At 38.9% G+C, this 22,548-nt stretch overlaps 1 protein-coding gene across 1 annotated transcript; it reads left to right on the top strand.

Annotated features, from left to right (window-relative positions):
* Positions 1–3,676: 3,676 nt before the first annotated feature.
* Positions 3,677–22,548, top strand: gfra4a (GDNF family receptor alpha 4a). The gene is made up of 7 exons (XM_081351798.1): positions 3,677–4,070; positions 4,355–4,435; positions 7,840–8,185; positions 9,724–9,833; positions 13,753–13,887; positions 21,042–21,223; positions 22,388–22,548. The coding sequence occupies exons 1-7, from the start codon at positions 3,743–3,745 to the stop codon at positions 22,520–22,522; spliced, it is 1,317 nt and encodes a 438-aa protein (XP_081207924.1). The 5' UTR covers positions 3,677–3,742; the 3' UTR covers positions 22,523–22,548.

The raw sequence follows: 22,548 nt of genomic DNA, 5'->3' as shown, positions 1-22,548 counted from the left end.
CCAATACCCTAAAATAGCTTACTGCAACCGCTGCTTTGAGCAAGCGGAAGAGAAATCCCACAATGACAGATTTTTAAGGGAACTAGATTAAAAACAGTGTGGCTGAAGCCCTTCTAAATAAGGTCCAGAATTGCCTATGGACATTGAGGACATACACTAAAGGGTGACACACAATAGGACTTGAGAGACTGTGTGACAGGTAAGCACACTATCAGTGTATTAGGATAAGGGGAGTACGCTGCCTATAAATGCTGAGTGACACAGAGGGTCACTGTAATGGCATCTCTGAGGATTGTAGATCCTTATCTCTCTGGGGGACATCGCTCGCTTTCTCTCTCTCTCTCTCTCTCTCTCTCTCTCTCTCTCTCTCTCTCTCTCTCTCTCTCTCTCTCGCTCGCTCGCATGCACCATTAGCACATCTCTGTGCCGATAAGGTCTCTATGCAGGTCTAATTGTGAGGAAGTGTGCGAGAGCTTTGTGAGTTTCTTACCCAAGGGTGCAAGATCTGAGAGCGCTGGTCGTCCTATATCAACCTCTAGCAGAGCGACTCCCTCACGCACACACAAGTATAGACCCTTTATTGTTGTAGTTAATCAACTTAATTACCAGATGATAATGCCTTCGCTCAATCTCTATGGCAGCATTTGTGTCTTTCATCGATGTGTGCCCATGTAGGTATTCTACTGTTGAAGTGTGTGTGGGTGTTTAATTTTAGCACACTGATGGGAGGTGTAAAGTATTGGAACCAATGTGAATGACAAACTAGATGATTTCCCATAATTGCTTTGGGCACCGCTGCTTTGATGTAGCAGCTGTACTGCGGCAAGGTTCTCAGAATGGCTGCTTGTCAGTCTTCCACCATTTCCGTATATTATTTCATGAAGAAATAATCTGATTATGGCATAATCCATTGAGCAGGTTCATCTTGCACACTGGATTAGTCTCTTTTTAGGCACAATGAGATTAGTTTTTGTGGTGACACACTCACTTCATTTAGGAATTTATCTTAGATGATGTGCGAGGTTCCCGCGCAGATCGTCTATCTCGTCTTTTCTCCTCTCGTCTCTTCACTTCTCTTCTATCGTCTTTTCTTGTCTTGTCTCATCTCATCTAATCTCGTCTCCTCTCATCATGTCACGTCTCTTCTCTTGTCTCTTGGTGATAGAAACAGAAAAACTACAATAATGCAAGTAGGTATAAATAAGAATACAGAATATGACAGAAGGAAAAAAAGAGTGAAAACCCTCTTTCGCCCTTGTGAAAAAGAGGAGTGCTTAATTGTATTGAATGTGCTCTTGTAGTGTGCTTCAGGTCTTAAAAGTATATTTTGAACAAAAAAAAAACGGTATCAGATAATATAAAATTAATTAAATAAAAGATCACTTTCATAGCAATGCTTCTTATGTACACTTTTAAAAACTGCACTTTGTGACAGTGTCAGATTAAAAATTACTTGAAATTACACATTGTTTTTTAAATTATGTTTTGCCATGCTTTAAGGAAGTACAATTTTTGTGTTGAATAGTTATATGTGTGTCATTCTATATTACATTTAGAGTTAATATATTTTAAGTCTACCAAAGTGTGATTACAAATATATTTAATACATGACATACAAGTTTTGATAGAAATGAAATTAAAGTATTTTTTCAAATGCTTTTCACAACATTCAGCAGTACACTTTAATATTTCAATGGATTATGAAATGGCATATAAAGAAGTACATAAGTGGGTCAAAAAGCACTCTAAAATTCAGCTAATTGAATTTAATAGAAATTTAAACTAAGAGTGTTTGATTGGAGTTGGAGCTGAACCCTCCAGGAGCAATGTTGGCTACCCATGATTTATTATAATGAACTATAATATATTTTCATTTAAGTGCAATTAACATGCAATTATGTGTCAGAAAACATTGAAGTAGAGAACAATGGTGATTTCAAACTACGTCTTTGGAACACTGCCGTGTTAAGGAGAAAATACTCAGCAATGGTGTTGACTTATGAATTTGCACATGGTTTTTCTTATAAAAACACCACATAGACGTATAAACAACAATAAAAAACAGATTTTCACCACAGGGAGTCTTTAAATGTTCATGAGGAAGATGGCCTGAGGGGAAAAACTCGTGCTTGGATGTTCTAGTGCTCAACGCTCTGTAGCAAGTGTTCAAAGAGGCAGTGGCCTGAGTGTGTGTGATTTCTTCACTGTGGAGATGTACAGCTCTTGGAGGGTGGGCAGTGGAGCACCAATAATCTTCTCAGCAGTCCTGACAGTCCATTGCACTTTCCTTCTGTCCGATTTGGTAGCTGAACCAAACCAGATAGTTACGGAGGCACACAGAACAGGCTCAAAGACGGCTGAGAACTGTATCAGCAGCTCCAGGGGCAGGTTCAATCATTGACTGGCGTGGAAAAAACTCAAACCTAAACTTTTCAGATATGCTTGCCAGTTTTGTGTGCTATATCAATCGGATGCTCTGGACAGACATGGTGGGCACTCCGTGAGTGGGCCGTCTGAGGCTGAAACTACTCTCAATAAGACCATTATTGCATTCAGCTTTAAACAGTGCAGAGATCATTAAGATCTCACGATGTAAGCAATAAAAGTTATTTACTGCATCACACACTAAACAAGCTAAACAAAGACTATAAGGGAAAGTACACGCATTGTATTGGGAAACTTATAGACAGCTGTTGAAAATATTTTTTTCCTGCTGAAGTTATTGACATGGGTTTCAGCTAAACAGGTGTGAGAGATGCAATTTTTGCCCTTGAGACTTTCAGAATATTTCTCTGCCATTAACTTCTGGTTAGAATGTGGGTTCTTTTCATATTTTTACAATCAAAGAAGGGCACAGTTTTGTTTTGCTTTGTCGCATATTATGCAGGTAATTTTCGGGAAGAATGAAATTGTCCTATGATGAACAACTCTGGTACTCAAGTGCTTTGTCATTCAGTCCTCCACACTTTTCTGCTCACTGACCCTCGGAAAACAAGTGGCATAACTGTGAAAAGGCAGGAAAAAGTGGATGAGGTTGACATGGGATAAACATTTAAATTAGTCCCTTAGTTGCCCACATTGGTTCTAATATTGCTATTTGTTTACAGCAATAAATGTTGTATATTATACAATAAATGTTGTATACTAAAGACAAATCAGTAACTTTTTACAAAATGTTCCATTTATGTTCAATTTTTTTAAAGGTCAGTTATTCTATGATAATGGCAATTGGCAATAGCAACACTTAGCCAACATAATGAAGTATCATCCAAATTTGAGGCTGGTTCTTCTTTCATGTCTCTCGCTCTCTCTCGCTTCATTCAAGCTGGTGCATTGAGTGTAGCCTATTTATATAGTGAAACCTATAGGCTAATATTGTTGAAGTGTTCATCTTGTTGCTAGAACTTTTGCTTTGTACACTGTAATGAATTATAAGATAATAAGGTAAGGTAAGATTTCTTCTAAAATCATGTCCTATGTCGTGTTTGAACTTGTCTGTTTGTCTAAGCTGCTTGCTTGGAGCGCTTATTCTTCAATGATACGTTTAATGAGCTAATACAATATTTCAACTTAAACCATTTCGTGTCTAATTATTTATCTGGTAAGTAACCTTGTAGGCTACACCCAATTGGGGTTTAATTTGTGATAACAACAGGCTGGGTGTACATTATCAATTAGGCAAGAATTACTGTAAAAATGCTCATTGTTAGTTATTAGTTGATGCATGAACTAATGTTAACTAATGGGACCTTATTGCAAAGTGTTATGGACAGTAAATGATCTGTGTGCAGGGGTTCCGCGGCTGGTGTTCGGGGGCCGGTGGGACTGTCTGACTGCGGGAGATTCGTGCTCTAGTGACGAGGCGTGCAGCCCGCGCTTGAGAACGCTGCGGCAGTGCGTCGCGGGCGGCGGGAGCGTGAAGCTCGGTCCGGGAGCGCGCAACCACTGCGAGAACGCGGTGACGGCCCTCCTGTCCAGCCCCCTGCACCTGTGCCAGTGCAAACGGGGTATGAAGAGAGAGAAGAACTGTCTTAGCATCTACTGGAGCCTCAAGCAGTCCGTACTGCACGGTGAGCGAATCCATATTCATAATATTACTTTGTCGCTTGCATACTAAGCACCCGCTCGCACAATGATGCAATTACAAGTTCTAATGCCCACACACCCACGCGGTCCCCGGAAACCACTTCAATGGATGCTAATTAGACGCTGCGTTTTAATATGCTAACCAGTTTAGCATTATAGAAGCATTACTTCAAACTGAACTTTTACCTGTGACTCTCCCATTAATTCACAGACACAAAATACTCTGTTACCATAGCCACGAAAACCCTATTTGTTTGTGCGTTTACAGGGCTGAGCTTGGTGGAGAATTACCCCTATGAGCCTGTTGAGCGGGGCTTTGATTATGTTCGCCTGGCCTCCATCGCTGCAGGTCAGTGATTTTCACAGACACACTATGCCGATTATGCACTATGATGTTGGATCTGATATTTGGAACTGATCACGATGTGTTTTGTCACTTCTATGCCAAGCATTAGCAATGAAGAGTTATTAATAGGACAGAGCTTAATAGCCTACAACAGCAAAACATGAGCACTTTGTTTAATGTACTTGGATATAACATAGCTGGAGTTCATCGGCACTGTTGATGATAAACTGCGTTTCCTACTAAACGAGGCATGCATTAGGGACCTGTCAAGAACAGAATAAACATTTCGCTGTGGGCCGAAGACTCTCAGATCAGACCTAACAAAGACTAAACGGTTGGGTGATTTATTTCAGAATTTTGTTCTCTAATAAGACTTTTTGCTCATCACTCTCTCATCTCTCTCTCCCATCTCATTATGTTCCCTCAAAATAGCAGCACGCCAAGTTTAGAAACTTATTTTTGGAGGAGCCACATGACTAAAACTGTCAGTTTGTCAGCCTCAGTTTATGGGGTGCTTCAGGCATGAGCTGAATTTTATGGACCCCGAGGGCAGCACATAATGATCCATTTACTCATCATCTCTCGTGTGTGCACACACTCATAGACACACTTGAGTCCAAGCAGACACACATAAAATAACATTTAAACTCTTGGGGATAGGACAGAGAACGATTTCCTCAAAGTAATGGAAGTAATGTCGGTCATTCATGCATGACTTTTAATGATGGCTGCTCTCAACTCTCAAACACAGAGAGCGTTTAACAAGCTGGCTTGAGATAACAAAGATCAAACAAAAGTGTGGAAATTAGAAAGAGGAGGGGAGATAGACACAGACATAATAATAAAAGAGACAAAGAAACTGTTAAAAATGTAAGAAATATATATTCTTAACATTATAATGATCTTGTAACAGGCTGTTCGGCCAGTAAAAGGCCAACTTATCCAAATAGGTACTTTCTCTCTTTCTCTCTATGTGTTTAATTTTTTTTTTAGTCTTTATTATCTCTATTACATATTATCTCACTCTGAGGCTTTCAATGTACTGTACTTTACTGAATATATTGTGTTAGCCTTGAAAGATACATCTTTAATTGTAGATATATTAATGAGTGTAAGTGTATGTGTGTGAAGTGTAAGGCCTGTAGTAATACTCTGATTGGTCCTAACAAACTCTGATGTAATTACATCTAAAATCTGTGTATACAGCAATGTACCAGAGTCCAGAATATTGGCTCAGTATTGATCACAAGCTCGCAAAATCCATTATGATGGATGAGAAAGTAATCTCGCTAAAACAGATTTGAGCAGAATCTCTTTAATATGAAAGAAAGAAAGGAAGGAAGGAAAAAATTTATTAAAAAAAATAAAGAGAAGGAGGGACAGAAGGTTGGAAATAAATAAGGTGAAAAGAAAGTAGGGAAAGGAAGCAAGAAAAATAAAGAGAGGACGAAAGGAAGGATGCAAGCAAAGAAAGGAAGGAAGCAAGGGAAGCGAATGATGAAAGAAAGGAAGGAAGCCAGCAAAGACAGGAAGTAAAGGGAGAAAAAAGAAGAAAGCAAAGGATGAAAGAAAGGAAGGATGCAAGCAAAGAAAGGAAGGAAGTCAGCAACAAAGGAAGGATGAAAGTAAACAAAGGAAGTAAGCAAGGAAACAAATTAAAGAATGAAGCAACGGAAGAAAGGAAGCGAATGATGATAGAAAGGAATGAAGGATGGAAAGAAGCAACGGAAGGAACTGAATGAAGTTAGGAAGGAAGGTGGGAGGGATGGAAATAAAGGAGAAAAGAAAGTAGTAAAATGGAAAGGAAGGAAGAGAGAAAAATTAAGGAAGGAAAGAAAGAAAGAAGGAAGCAAAGACAGAAAAAAAGGAAGCAAGAAAAAAGGAAGGAAACAATGAAAGGAAAGAAGGAAGCAAAGGAAACGGAAACAAGCAAAGAAATAATGCATAGTAGAAAGGAAGGTAGGAAACAAGGAAGGAAAAAAGAAAGAAAGCACAAAATTATGGATTAAAGAAGGGGGAAAGTAGGGAAAGAAGAAAGGAATGAAGAAAAGGGGTGGAAGCAAAGGAAAGGAGCAAAGAAAGAAAGGAAGCAAATTAAGTGAATAAAGAAAGGAAGGAAGCAAAGTAAGGAAAAAAAGGAAACAAAGAAAGGAAGCAAAGAAATAAGGGAAGGACAGGAAACTGAAGGAAGGAAGCAAAGAAAAAACCATGAGATGGTTGAATGGATGGCTAAAAAATAGAGCATGATAAAAGATCTAGAGGAGGTGAAGATGAAGAAAAGATGACAATGAAGAGGGCAGTGGCTAAAAAAGTTCATGGCTCATGGGAGAGAGAGAGAGAAAGAGAGAGAGAGATAAGAAAGCTCTGAGGCAGTGTAATGCTGGCAGGCTCTCTGCGGTCTGATATGAAAAATGAAGCAGCAGCAGCAGCCAGTCTCAGCTGGGACCTGCTCCGTGATAGAGACCAGACTCATTCAACTTTCATTCACACTCATGCTCTATTCATTAGCAGCACACATGGGCCACACACTCGCATCCAACTCAAACCTTCGTTAGTACATGAGAGAAAGAGAACCTTAACCCTCATTTGAACAATGAGCAAGAGTGCACCTCGAAAACTCCATCCGCTCTGACAGCTGGACAAGGCCGTCCGGAACAAGATGTGTGTCTATCCTTGGACCATTGATTAGTCGATACACTTGATGACATTAGTTATAAAATTGGAATTCTTTTGTAAGTGCATTGAACACACGGTCATGCCGATTCATATCTGTGTTATGTTTTGACAAATTTGTATCTCATTTGTATGTTTTTAACATATTTTGAGCACAATCTCTTGAATATAAAAAAGAACATTGGGCCCTATCATACACCCGGCACAATTATAATTTGCAGTTATAATTTTCACGTTCTGCGCCCATGGACGTGCTGGTCTGAAAATGAGGTGTGTCCTGACACATTGTTGGCGTGTTGCTATTTTGAGGCAACAGAAATAGATTGCACCCTCAACAAAAACCTGGTAATGGGAAATTACTCTATGATTGGTTTATTGCATGTTACGCCCAAAATAAACCCATTAAACATTTTAGACCATGCGCCGGGCACACCGACCATTTTTCCAGTCGTTTCATATAAAATCATCACCTTGCAAAATAGTTATGTTTTCTTATGAGATTGAGTTGGTGTACAACGCATGTTATGTGAGTTTGTAGGTAATGCCACATTTTGCAGTTGTGGTTTGGTATTCTGTGATATCTTGTGTATAGGCTTCAGTTTCAGCACTGGACAGCGACTGTATGGCTGCAGCCACTCCAAGTATCTCTTTGTTTGCACTCCAACGGAGGCAAGTGTTACTAACACGTTAATCTCTTTATACCCTAAATCCCAAGCTTCTCTCTTTCCTTTCAGAGTCTGAGGTGGGCATGACAACTGTGAACCGTTGTTTGGACGCCGCCAAGGCCTGTAATGTTGACGAGACGTGTCAGAAGCTACGAACGGAGTACGTGTCGGCGTGCATCGCCCCGTCAGCGCTAGCCGGGCCCTGTAACCGTGGGCGATGCAGCAAAGCACTGAGAAAGTTCTTCGACCGCGTGCCGCCCGACTACACGCACGAGCTACTCTTCTGTCCGTGCACCGACACTGCATGCGCAGAGCGTCGACGCCAGACCATTGTGCCTGCGTGCTCATATGAAGAAAGGGAAAAACCCAATTGCTTGGTCCAGCTTCGTGTTTGTGAGGCCGACTATGTGTGCAAGTGAGTATTGTGTGTGAAAACAGCCGCTATAAATTCAATCAAGCTCTTTTGAGGACACTGAAGATTGCATCACTGTGCATTGTAGGACGCAATATATAAAGGTTCACAAGTTCAAGGTCTGAAAAAAATGAAATTAGTTAGATGTGTTTAAAATTTAAAATGATAAAATCAGATGAGATAAACACTTCAGTCATATCAGTAGCACCTGAAATGTTATTTTATTGCACAACAAGGGTTGTACACTTATGGTTGAGATCACATGACCAGCTGTGTTTTGCAAGTAAACCTTCACAAACTTCTAAAGACATTTTAAGGGAAAGTTATTATTTTGGCCACCAGTAACTTTAACAAAACACATTCTACAAACTGCTGACAAATACTATTCTGTTTAAAAGTTTGTTTCAGTAAGTTTTTAATGTTTGTGAAAGAAATCACCAAAGCTGCATTTAGTTTGATCAAAAATACAGTAAAATACAACCATAATATTTTTTACAAATTAAAATAAATGTTTATTTCTAATTTGAATATTTATTTTAAAATGTTATTTTCAGCATCATTACTCCAGTCCTCAGTGTCACATGGTCCTTCAGAAATTATTTTCATATGTGTATTTGCTGCTAAAGAAACACTTTTTTTTTTTACTACTATCTTTAAAGTTGAAAACAGGCCATAGAAAATATGTATGCTATAGCACCCCTTGTGGCAGTGCTGATTTTAAAACGCAATAACACAAAATGAAGATTATGCAGCTAGAAGACTGTACATCATCAACACTAATAAAAGTATAGAAAGTTTTCATTCTCCTTGTTACTTTATATGTTCACTATGGAGAAATAGAGAGAGATGTAGATTCAACAAACACATTTGAGTCACTATACGTCTGACAGCTGCAGTCACTCTACAAGGCTCTCAATAGAGCTGGGTTTGGTCATATTTGAGCCTCCTCTTTTTACATCACAAACACAAAGGCTTTCATCTGTCTCTGCCATCGATCAACCATCGCGCTTGAACCAAGCAAGCACTCTGCTGACACAACACATTACACAAAAGGAGATCACTTACAGCCACAACAGCCAGTTAGCATAAGAAATCAGCAGGGAATGTGGGTGATTCCTCTGAGACTGACCTGGTTAAATGATTGATCGGTGACCAGAGGACTGGCGGAATGTGACCTGCATGTAAATGGTCCCGGCCGGTTGCTGCCACTCTTTCAGTCGGCTGAATATCTGGCAGTTCTCCAGAACCCTGAATTACAGTCATGTCTGATTAAAATGAGAGCAAAAAAAATGGATCAGGATTGTGTATATTTAGATTGAAGAATATTTAATTGAAGAAAAAAAAGGAGAAAAAGACTGAGGATGGAGCAGAGTGTGTTGGTGTAAAGCTTTTTAAACAGAACAGAAGAGGACAAAACATAACAGAGTGTGTAGCCCCACCTACACATATAGCGTAAGGGAGCATAGAGGAAAGTGGGAATGTGTGTTTCTGAGGATTTGCTGACTGGCTGAATGATGGATGTGTTGTTGTGGTTCCCACAGGTCTCGCTGGGCTCAGTTCCAGCACGACTGCCAACCCTCCGAGCTTACCGCCAGCGGCTGCCAGCAAGAAAATTACGGAGCCTGCCTTATTGCATACACCGGTCTGATAGGTGAGAAATCTGGACAACATAGTGCAACCTGGCTTATCACATACACCAGTCACATAGATTAGAATTATGGGCATTACAATCTTATCAAGCTTCGCTTATGCACCAACAGGTGCAATTATGGGAAGGGAAGACCACTGGGATAGGGACACACACTTGCTCTTGGGGGTTTACTAAACCTTATCAACAATGCATGTGATGCAGACACTTGCAAAATGTGGCCATCATTTACTCACTCTCATTGCAAACCTGTGACATTCTTTCTTCTGTGGAATACAAAAGAAGATATTTTGAAGAATGTTTCAAATGTTTTTGGCCATAACATTGGGTGAACTAAGCTTTTAAGCCTTATGAGTGCAGCCCACGTCATTTTTCTTGCATCTCATGCGACAAATCCACAGACAAATGCTGTGAAAAGTATTGTTATAAAGTTTTAGTAGAAGCTGGTACCTTCTCGCTCTGAATAGTTACTTAATAATGGTAATCAGTTGCTGCTAGTAGTCATGGTTGTGTCACATTGATGACACATATAATGCAGATCAGACCCCAAACACTCGGCCGGGTTTACACCAAGCTACATAACCAAATAGCAACTTACAGTTTTTACAGCAGGTGGGTTTGAGTGCACCTGCACGGTAAAGCGAAGACTTTTGGTCAATGGCCTGGTGTCAAGAAGGGCAGCAAAGAAGCCACTTATTTCCAAGAATAAGATCAAAGACAGGCTGAAATTCTGCAGGAAGTACCTGGATTAGACCGCAAAAGACTGGTGCAAAGTTATTTTCTCTGATAAAGCCTCTTTGACTGTTTGGGACACCTGGAAAATCGATTATCTGGAGAAGAAAAGGTGAAAGCTGTGAAGAAAAGGTGAGTCCTGTGTCATGCCAACGGTGAAGCATCACAAGACCATATGTGGGGTTGCTTTTCATCCAAGGGAGTGGGCTCTCTCACAGTTCTGCCCAAAAACACTGCCAGAGAACCCATACAGAACCTGTGGTCAGTCCTCAAAACGCGAGTGGACAAGCAGAAGCCCACAAATTCAACTATGAGGACTAATAAGGCACAGCTATTAGGGCCAAATATAATAATTTCTGTTTTTTCCTTATTTTACTGGAGAAAGTTATTATTCATCCAGCATTTTACGTTTTTTAGAATTAACGGATTTATCATCTCCAGACTTTATGGGCAGATACATCTGGGTGTCATCAGAATAAAAATTATACGAAATGCTATATTTCTTAAAAATAGAACCAAGAGGAAGCATATTCAATGAAAATAGCACTGGTCCCAGAATGGAACCTTGAGGGACCCCACATGTGATCGAAGCTATTGATGAGAAAGGTTTCCAATTTTAACAGAAAAGGTTCTATTTTGAAGATAAGAGGCAAACCAGCTTAGAGCAGTTCCTTGGATTCCCACATTTTGTCTTAAACGTTCAACCAAGATTAAATGATCAATTGTATCAAATGCTGAGCTAAGATCTAGCAAAACCTAGGCAACATTCAGTGTCATTGACGTGAGGACCACTAAGACAGCTAGCAGAAGCCGATCACCACAATAACCAAGTAATGATTGAGGATGACAAGATTTCAGCTTCCACTTAAAATTTAGAACAGAACTTTTCACAACATTTGTCTGTGGATGTATTGCAAGAAAAACAATGTGGGTTGCTCTACGAAAGTAATTTATTTGGAGACAAGCAGCTATGAGACACATTTCACTATAATAAATGTGACCAGGAGCATGCAATTATGCAAATTATGTCATAAATACTGTTGCTATTGCAGTTTTGTGCCTAAAATGTCGTTACTTGAAATAAAGCGATACCTCATTCATCATTCATTCATTCAACGTTTCTCATTTTCATGTAGGTTAACTTGATGTACCAAAATAACTAAAACTGAAATAAAAAACTATAAAGACATGTTTTAAAAAAGAAATGAAAATGACAAAGTACACAACAAAATTACTAAAACTTTACTAAAATAATAACTATAATAATAATACTAATTATAGTATTAGTAAGTATTATAACTATTAACTATTAATTTACTAAAATAACACAGCTAATATCAGAAACAAACATTAAACACACAAATAAATATTTTCCCCTGCACCCGTAGCTTTCAAACAGTTTTCACATACATTGTATTCAAATAAGCCATGATGTTTGGTTGACGCATCAGGGTTGACGTCAAGGATGCCATATGATATTTGCTAGTAAAGAGAACTACAGAAGAGTTTGTGACATTAACAAATCTAGAAGTCAGAAATGGCAAGAAAAAGATAGTGGAGAGAAAAAAGAGAACAAGCACTCTGTCCTGGCTATTAGTCATTACGGCAGTATTTTCCAAGCGCGGTTGTGAAGATGTTGCACTTTTGTGTTCTGGGACAAAAGAAATCAATGTGTTTAAACGGGTCCCTATCAGACCATAGTGTTCTAGAGTGCAGCACCTCCACTTTTCCCGCTTTCAGCCGACAGCTTCTACACTCACTCACTCACACACTGAAAAAGCAGTCATTTTCCCTCCCTACTGAACAAAGACAGTTCTAAGAGCTACAGAAATATATCCTCTGCAATCAATGTTGTAGCGTACTTATATAACCCACACACAAGATAAAGATTGACAGCTTTTCATATCTGTCTTAGCTGAGGGCCTATAGAGTAAAACTGAGTGATTGCTTTCAAATGTAACATATTTAATCATCAGTAATGTGAAAGTGTCTCTGTGCCGATGTGCGTCAGTCAGCTGGAGGAGTGTTGACCACATGCATAATACAAGGACAACACAAAATAAATCAGCAATAGTATTGGTGTATTGAAACAACAAGAAATAAAAATATATGTTTTCAAATATGTTTTAAAAATCCACGTTTGATGGACAACCAACAGACCATGCTGAGAAGAGCGAAGACTAGCCATAGAAGTTTGAACAATTAATTGAAACAATAATTAATGCAATAAAAAACAAATATATTATAAACTTTTCTGCACTTGAAAGAGATAGCATGAGGATAGCATTTTGCAATATCTCTAAGCTAAAAAAAGAAGTCTTTACAACATTTTATATGTGAGTGTCAAATGTCACTGAAGAATCAAAGATCAATCCTAGATTCCTTCATTTCTTCTGAAACTCAAGTATAGAACCATCAATGAGTTCTTTGGCCAGCCTTATGGAGCTGATGAAGAAAACCAATAAGCATGAACCTCTGTTTTATCACCGTTTAAACAACAATAGCACATTTCTTAAATAGTTAAAGAAATTCAAAATAACATAAAAATGCACAAAAGTTTCTTCAAAGCTACACTGTTATTTGAAACCTTGTTATCAACTTGATTTATTTAAGAGAACACACAAATCAGGGTTCTATAGTATATGTAGACAAAAAGAAAGAAAACAATTCAAGCTCTTTTTATACCCTATTTTGTGTAAAATGCCAAATAAAGTTTGAATCTGACAAAGAAGATATTTTCCCATAATACAAGACTTATGACAGATGAATACATTTATGGGATACCGCTATTGGTCCCGCATTTGGCTTTCTGTTTTGCAACTGATGTTCTGTTCCGTGTTATTTCTCTCTGCAGCACCTCCATTTTTCCCGCTTTCAGCTGACACTCACTCACTCACACGCTGAAAAAGCGGTCATTTTCCCTCCCTACTGAACAAAGACACAGTTCTAAGAGCTACAGAAATATATCATCTGCAATCAATGTTGTAGCACACTTATATAACCCACACACAAGATAAAGATTGACAGCTTTTCATACTGTATCTGTCTTAGCTGATATTTTCCCATAATACAAGACTTATGACAGATGAATACATTTATGGGATACTGCTATACTTGTACCGCATTTGGCTTTCTGTTTTGCAACTGATGTTCTGTTCTGTGTTATTTCCCTCTCTCGCTCTCCCTGTAGGTAGCATTATCACTCCAAACTACCTAGATAACTCAACATCCAATGTGGGACCGTGGTGCTCTTGTGCGGCTAGTGGGAATTTCCGAGATCAGTGCAACCACTTCCTCAGCCATTTTCATGACAACAATTGCCTGAGTGAGTAAAAACTTCTTCCCTGTTCTATATCACACATAAATGTTATGATCATTGTTGGATGGAGACATGCCCTGCATCCAAATATGCCTTCTTCCATACTATATAGGGGGCAAAAAAGAGCATGTGAACCAAGTAGTTTGTCTGAATTCACAGTATCAGTATGCAAAAAGTACCTGGATGACTGTTTGATGGACACTTTACTATCTCATGGGAGAAGATTTTGGAAAGACAGTGAAGTGACGCAAGTGACGCCATATAGGTCACAGTGACAACATGACGGATGTAGTATGTCCGAATTTCATTCATCCTACACACATTCATATATAGAGCATACTTTTTTTTTTTTCGAAGCAAATTTCAAACCAAATGTTGTGACTACTATACAGTATGTCAGTAGCGGTTTTTAGCACGGACGAACCGGGCAATCGCCCGGGGCGGCATTTTTGGGGGGGGCGGCGCCGCCGGCACGAGCAGAAAAAAAATCTGCGCCGCGAAGCGGTTTTCTATTATCTATCATTTTACTGTGTGGGGGATTGGCAAATTTGCGCCCCCTGCAGCTGCAGGCGCCCCTGATTGCTGAGAAGATGCCATGCACAGAAGTTGTTTGTTTGAGAAGGGGAAAGGGGAGGGGGCGTGGAGGCGCGGGCGCGGATGACAGTTCACCTCTGGGTCCCTCCCAAATGGAACGGACAAGGGGGGGAAACGGGGGATCCATATAGTTATCTAAGTCAGTCACACCTTGACTTTCTTCCAAATAACGCACATTTCATTCAGAATATTATAAATACAGGCCTCTATATTTCCTGCACATTTTTGTTTTTCTGAATTGTCTGAATGGCTAATAAAAATAGGTAATACAAAACGATTACTTGGTCACCAGTCACCACCAAGGTGAATTGGTTTAGTCTTGACTTCTGGTCGTGACTCGTCGTGAGTGACAGTTGGTATGGGGGGGATCAGGGGAAATCTGTTGATTGTCGATGTCGAGTCCCAAATAAGAGATGGACAAGAAAGGTCAAAGCCATCAGGTGCCCAATTTAGAAACGAGCAAAAGATAAAGGTATGCAACTATGTTTTCTCTGTATGATTACGGTATCCATGTCATGAATGAAGGGGCAATATTAATTGGTGGGTATAACTCTTATTTGTTAGCCTTTTTGCTATGATTCTTGCTATGCTTAACAATAATTAAACAATAATTGGGGGGCGCTCGAAGGGGGTCTCGCCCAGGGTGTAATTCAATGTAGAACCGCCACTGCAGTATGTGGCTTCACCATAAAAAAAGAAAAGAAAAATCAATTAATAAAAAATGCAGTCAAGTTAGTAGCATCTTTACTTTTAAATAATTCACCGAAACTGGCTGCATTTAAATTCAGTGTCTTCAGTGAAGAAATTACTTTGCAACCTTTAATTGGTTTGCAGGTGTGTATTATAAATACCTTCCCAGACATTCACAATCTTGGCTTTGTCCTTTGACCTGACAGAAGTTCTATGACACCCTAACAACAACTGTGAAAACAATATTGGGACTCTCCCAAAACCCACACTTGCAGTCTGCAGACTGTCCCAGGTCTGAAAAAATGCCAGCGCTCAGTGCCCTTAACACTAAGCGTATCCCATCATCCATAGTGTTCAGAAACTCACATGCCCTAAAATCGCCAGACGTCATGAAATATCTTCCAGTGAACTGTAAGTTAAATTAATTAGATGTTACATAAAATTTGGGAGTAAAATGTAAAGTGTTGAACATGTTATTGTAGCAGAGATGAGTACTATATTTTCTAGAATGTAAATACCTTTATAATGTAGAGTTTATAATGCTTGTAAATGTTTTGTTTTATTTACTGGTATTAGCCATTATTTTTTAATGTCTTATACACCGATGCAACTTATCTGTTTTTATTTTCTCTCAACAATGCCATTTTTATAGTCAACTTCTAGTCAGGAGTGGCTTATTTATTTCTAGAAAATATGCTGTGTGTATTTTGTACAATTTGCAACTGCTTTTTAATCACTTAGTTATGTGGGGACTACTAAACAGATGTTTAAAAGTCTATTTTAATATAAGTAATCAAAAGTTCTACACACACACTTCACATCCATATAAACACTTGGGCCAAATACAGGAAATATGTAATGAAAGTAGATAAGTGGTCAAGTGCAAACCTGCAAGTGTGGGTATTGGAGCAGACCCTTACTCAGGTGTTTTTACTCACAAAGAAGCATTTGGACCCATAGTTTTCATGATTTCAATTTGAATTCAACTCTTCAAATAAACGGCTCTTCTGCTCCAGTGGCCTCGAAAGCAAAATGTCCATTGTTTCCTTGCTTCAGAATCCCTGCAGATGCAGGATGTCATGGGGGTTTTGCTCACCTACTAAATTTCATAAATGCAGAGTATTCTGCATCCTACTCATTTCACATACTGCCTTTTGCATGTGTAGCAGGGAAGCTCATATAGACACAAGGACAATCTCACACTAGGTGTACACTCATATACTTCAATTGACAAAAAATAGACCCAGCTGATCAGCAGAGAGACATATTTGCATCCCTGTTCTTCACAGTCAGCACTATTATTGTGCAATCAGCAGCGCTGAGAGAAAACTCTCTTGATGTAACGTAATGAAGTTTCAATGCGTGTCGGTAATGAGGCATTAACAGCACAGGATATCTTCAGCGGTGTGCTCTGCTCATGGCCCACTGCATCTCTGAGCCACTAATAACAAACACAACCATGTAAACACATCCATTTCATAGGTGGGCTGGTGCTGCAGTTTGACCGCTGAGATCTCGGAGATTAGCTCCAGCTCTGATCCAGAAGTGCTTGCTCCTGAAAGGTATTTCCGGCTTTTACAAAAACTGCAGCGTCAAGTTTCTGCCATCTCTCCCTATTCTATCTGAGGGTCTTGGGGCAGTCCGGAGTGCTGGGTCTGTGTGTATGTGTGCTGATTCAAGCCTAAGCCTAGCCTCTGGTGTCTTGGTAATTGAGCGTAATTTGGCTCCCTGCAGTAAAACTAATGGAGCGGAGACAGCCCGAGAGTAGCAAACAGGACAAAAGTAGCACAGGATAGAGGGAAACCGCTGAAAGAGCTTTTTGAGAGTGAGTCCATTGAGGCTAGTCCTCACCTCAGCTGTTACTGAACTAGTTTCGCTTGCTACACCGGCCCCCAAACCATCAGAGAACCCCTGGGACGACGATGAAATACTGGAGAGGTATTACAAGAATTTCTTCATTCAGTCAGACTGCAGAAAAAAAGAGCTGAAGTCAGTGGGCCAACAGCCAGGAGAACTGGAATTAGATGGAAGTGATTCAGTGATTCACTAATGTAGTAAAAATGTGAAGGTTATGTTTCGTAAGAGCGCTTCCAACGTGGTACGGAACGAGTGATGATTGTTTTGATGAGAAGTGTGCAGGAAGAGTGACGGCTCATTTCCTGACTCTTAGTGGTAAGCAGTAACTGCTAAGTTTGTGTGTGTAATGCTAGTAATAACAATGTTAATTAATTTACTGTATGGATTGATTCAAGCTAGTAACTAAAACATTCCGATTACCTTAGTGGTAAAAACGTTAGGAACAGTTTTGTGCTTTGCTATGTTTGCGTTTACCTCCATACTGAAGCAGTCTGCAGTGTTTAATCATATTTACTGCATAAATGTTTAGAAAAAAAAAGCTTTGCAATTTCACACTTTTTTAGCTCATGTAAGAATAATATCCATTTAATGTTTACCACTTCATAAGCACATTTTACAGAAAATGTTATCGTTCATCCATGCATCCATGTATTCTAACAATTAATAAATACTAGTAAAAATAGTTATAAATAAAACAAATAATATTCTAATAAAATAAGGATTCTTTTTAGCAAGCAAAATATATTTCATTAATATTAAATTACATCATATTTTTCATCTAATTAGCGAAAGCTAAGTTATTTTCTGTGAATGTGCGAGACTTCAAATTCAATGGCCACTATAGGTAAATAACTAGAAGTGCTGTGGAAGGGAGGGTAGGCGATTTGTTCCAGAAACATTTTTGCTATATTGGATGAAAGTCACTTCATGTCCTGATAACAACCACTAAGTTAAGTGGTCTAAATGTATTTATATTGTCTGTGGAAGGCGTAGGACCATAAAATGTTCGTCCAATCATTGCATTCGGTCCGTTTTGAAGAAGGCATGGCTTTGAAGAGCGCTCTGAAGGGAGGCTGGGATCTCATGCTTTCAAAGCTAGCTTGCTATTGCTAGCCACTCCGAAAATTGCCTACCCTACCTTTAACAGTAAAACTTTTGTACTGCTAAAATAACTGTAAGTGGATAACAACAGAAGTCTTGAACATTAAAGTTAAACTGCTCTTACTTTAAAAATAAGGTGGATAGTATATTTTCATAAATTTTTCTGTGGAGTAATTAGTCACATGATATTAATGACTCATGATTGGCTGAAAAACCATTCTGTCCAGGACTGCGTATCCACAAGCAAATATTTCCTGTGCCAGCTCAGCAATTGCTATCAAAATGAGTAGCTAATGCTAACTGATCTAATGGTAGTTTCTTGAACCTCTTTAGTCTGAGTGAGCAACCGTATCCAAGAGGGGCGGAGCTTATCAAATGGTCAGTTGCTTCTAAAGTCAGGGGTTCAGAGAGGAATCACCACTTCTTTTCCCACTGCTAGCTGCAGCCATACACACCTCTGTCCACAAATTCATCCTGCCCTTCATCAAATATAGAGAGTTAGAATACTGGAACCATATGTTCCACATCACTGATTAAACATCTTTATAGGCGTTGTCATTGCTTCCCTGTATCTGTCTCCCTCTCCATCATAACATCCAAACATATCCTTTTAGCTATGATAGAGAGTGACAATTCATTTTTACATAGGCCACACTTATTGTTTGAGACTGATCAAGGATTGTCTTCAAGGATTTAGTGCCAGTTCTTTAATCTGATCGCGATTCCAAGAGTGTTAGCATTGTTAGACAACTAGTTTTCAAATCTGGTTGTTTATACAACACATATCAACCAAACTCATTCTCAAAATTGAACGGTGTACTTTAATGAAGTCCCTGTGGATATAGAATGCAGCTGTCATGAAAGGTGTATGAACAGGACTGTTTAGCGCGCTGTATTCTGTACATAGACACTATATTAGATTGTTTCTTTGTTGTGATTCAGCTACGCTACAAGTGGGCAGCTTTAATTAGCATCAACTCATGGCATCTTGCTAAACATTCAGAGACTAATCAGCTTCACACCATTTACACTCCTCCACATTACTCCACTGCTAACACTCTTATCATTACAATGTGTTATGGCTGTTATGATATGAATGTCAGATAATGAGGGCTTTAGGTGGGCTGGGCTGGGGTGAAGGCTAACTGAAAGAAATGACATTCCTAACAGTAAACTTAATGCTTGTCTATAACCCTGCCCCTACCTCTCAAATACACAAAGGACGTAGTCATACAGTCTTTTGTATCCACCTTATTTTGCAACATGGACGTAAGCTATTTTCTTTGAATGTGCATGACTTCAAATCCATTAGCCGTTATAGGAAAAGAACTGCAATAAACAGTAATACTATTTGCAACGATTTAAAACGAGTCATTTATACATTATTCAGTCATTTGTTTTTTTTTTTTATTTGTTTTTTGCATTGTCAATCCTTCCCTCGCATCCTATAACAAGTCCTTCCCTCGTGGGTCAAAATGACCCGTAGCCCTAAAATTATACCTTTTTTTTGTCCAGAAAGCTTATATCATTTCATTTGATATATTTTTATTTATTTTTTATTTTATTTACCTTTAAAAGATTTGATCAATAAATAATATCATTTAAGCATATTCTTTCAACTTGAATTCAAAGTAACTCTCCAATTCATGCATAACCAGCTCAAAAGATCTCACATTGGGTCAGTTTGGGTGTTTCTGTCGACCTCTTGTGGGAAAAATTACTTGTATAAAAAATGACTAAAACAAAAATAACACTAATTGGGGGGAAAAAGCTCTTGGTGCAGAGATGCATTAAACACTTAATGAATATTAATGGCAGGTTGTGATATGCTTTACAAGGACCCTGTACTATAATTATATTAAAGAGGCACTAATACGTACAATAAGTTACTCTCTTTCTCGCTATTGCTTCATCTCCTGTTAAGATCACAAAGATTAAGCAATTAGTGTTTCAAATTAAGAAAGAAAACTCAACCACGCCACTGTTCACCATACATAAATCTAATCTTTCATTTTTTTCACTAAACACTTTCCTCACCACCAGAAATGAATACCAAGCTTAGTAATAGTTCATATCCAGTGCCGTCCTCACAGTTGTATCTTAATTGAGGTGACTTTCACGGCACTGTAATTTCAGACAAGTGACCTACTAGACGAGAATTAATCAATTCAGATTATTATCATTCATGAGGCCTGTCACTGTGACTCTCAAATGGACTCATATATTGCCAATAAAAAGGGGAAAATGAAGAGGAGTGTGATTTGAAATCTGTATTTAGGTTTAATATGGAAGATAATTTTGCTGGTACATGGCTTACTGTAGAATATTTCAGAATGAATGCACATAGGTGTTTAACTATATAGGTAAGAGTTGGTGGAAACATCAAGATACTGGAGGTAATAAAACTTCTTTCAAACCCATGGGAACAGAGGCTCACTCAAGTACACACTCCATTTTATGCAACCAGTCTTTCCCAAGGGTAAACACACTGAACGAGAATAAGAAAGAAAATGGAAGACATGGGCTAAGAAATAAGGACAAATGCCAAGCCGTTAGGATGGGTTTATATACATACACATATTTCTGGAGGGAAGGATTAGCTGATTGGTAATATAGGGATGTATAGTCAACTATAGAAATGGACTATATTTAGAACATGAATCAAATGATGGAGCTTGTGATCTTGACAGCTGTTCTGTCAACATCATTTATATATAAGCCAGTCGTTGTTTGGATCCCCTGAGTGTGTTTTGTTGTTGTTATTGTAGAAAAGCATGTTGATGAAATCCAAACCCATTTGGAAAAAGGGACATGTCTGAAAGAGAAAGCCCACTGAGGCATGACAGCCTTCCAGACGTGTTCATCTGCAAAAGGCAGGCAGGACGGTGAATGTGACTTTTTCCCCTCCCTTCAAACAGAGAACGCCATTCTGGCTTTCGGGAATGACACAGACCTGAAATCTGCGACCAACCAAGCTCCAGGCTCCAATACTAATCTTTACAACCAGGTCTTAGTTACCAGCACCGAGACGACCACTACCACCATTGGTTCTGCCATGGAGACCGAGCAGAACATTCTGCGTCCACAGATGCCCACACAGGTACAAGCCTTTATCCCGACTAGTCTGAGTGCCATTATGTGTTCCAGGACCTTTTGAAATTCTACCTCGCCATGTTCCTATTAGATCAAAACCCATCTTTCACATTCTCTATTCATCCCAGTCAGAACTTTCTTGTGAGAGAAACAGATTTGCATCGTGTATGATACTGCATCCCCAAAAATGACTTGAAATACATTCTGAATGCCCAGACTGGAACGCATTTTGAAAAGAAAATAAAAAAAGAGAAAAAAAGTATACCATTTTAATCAGATTTCAAATCACGGTTACACTTTAGTTTAGGGTCCAATTCTTAACATTAATTAACTACTATGACTGATTACTGCTTATTTATAGTTATTAAGGTAGTTGTTAAGTTTAGGTATTGGGTAGGATTGTGGATGTAGAATATGGTGATGCAGAATAAGGCATTAATATGTGCTTTATAAGTAATAATAAAGAGCCAATATCCTAGTAATATGCATGAAAATAAGCAACTAGTTAATAGTGAAAATTGGACCCTAAACTGAAGTGTTACCCAAATCACATATTGTTTGGGTTTGTAAAAAATTGGATTTCTTGTTTCATTTTTCTATCAATTACATGGATTAGAGTCAGATATGCCTTTTACTGTACGTCTGTCTGAACAAAGGCATAGATATGTGTTCGTCTCACTGCTAACAGAAAACCATCATGATTACTGTTGCTTGTTTTCTTGCCTGGCCAAGCTCACCACACTAGTCTGGATTTATGGTTTTAGAGGGGTTTTGGGATTTGTCAGCTGGACCAGACTGGGAGACCAGTTAAGACTAGCAACGCACCTTACTGTAGGCTGACTTGTTATTTTCTAATGCAGTGATTCTCAACTTGTTTCAATCAGGACACATATTTTGCATTGGAACACAATGCCGCAATCATTCAAAATTGAATTCTGAGAGCATTGTGCTCTCAGGAGCCAATCATCTATGCAACTAAACCTGTATTAATAATCAGGTGCACATTATTTTATCTTGTATATCTTTGTTTATGCATCCATCAAGTACTGTGTCTGTTAGAAAGGACAGGATAAGATGATATAACGATAAAATTCGTAATAACAAAGTGAAAAAGATCAAGCGTAAAAAGCATATGTATCTAAAGCTGTCACTCGTTCTTTTTGTTCTGTAGATGAATGAGAGAGACAGACTGTGGGGCGACTCCACGCTCCCGCCCCCTGATCTCTATGACTCCAGTCCTGAAGCAGCCCACCTGGCCATGTTCATGTGGCTCCTCCCCTTCCTGCTGCTGGCTCTCCAACTTTAAAATCAAGCAACCAATCAAAGCACCAC

The sequence above is a fragment of the Scardinius erythrophthalmus genome, assembly GCF_964197995.2.
Source record: "Scardinius erythrophthalmus genome assembly, chromosome: 21".
Lineage (NCBI taxonomy): Eukaryota > Metazoa > Chordata > Actinopteri > Cypriniformes > Leuciscidae > Scardinius > Scardinius erythrophthalmus.
The sequence above is the reverse complement of the archived record's forward strand: the minus strand, read 5'-3'. Positions and strand labels throughout refer to the sequence as shown.

Bases quoted from the DNA above. Each gene is read 5' to 3' on its own strand.
- gfra4a (XM_081351798.1), top strand. From the start codon at position 3,743: ATGGGACCTTATTGCAAAGTGTTATGGACAGTAAATGATCTGTGTGCA. The intron at 9,834-13,752 runs GTGAGAAATCTG...CTCTCCCTGTAG, and splicing joins TGCATACACCGGTCTGATAG to GTAGCATTATCACTCCAAAC. The intron at 21,224-22,387 runs GTACAAGCCTTT...TTTGTTCTGTAG, and splicing joins GTCCACAGATGCCCACACAG to ATGAATGAGAGAGACAGACT.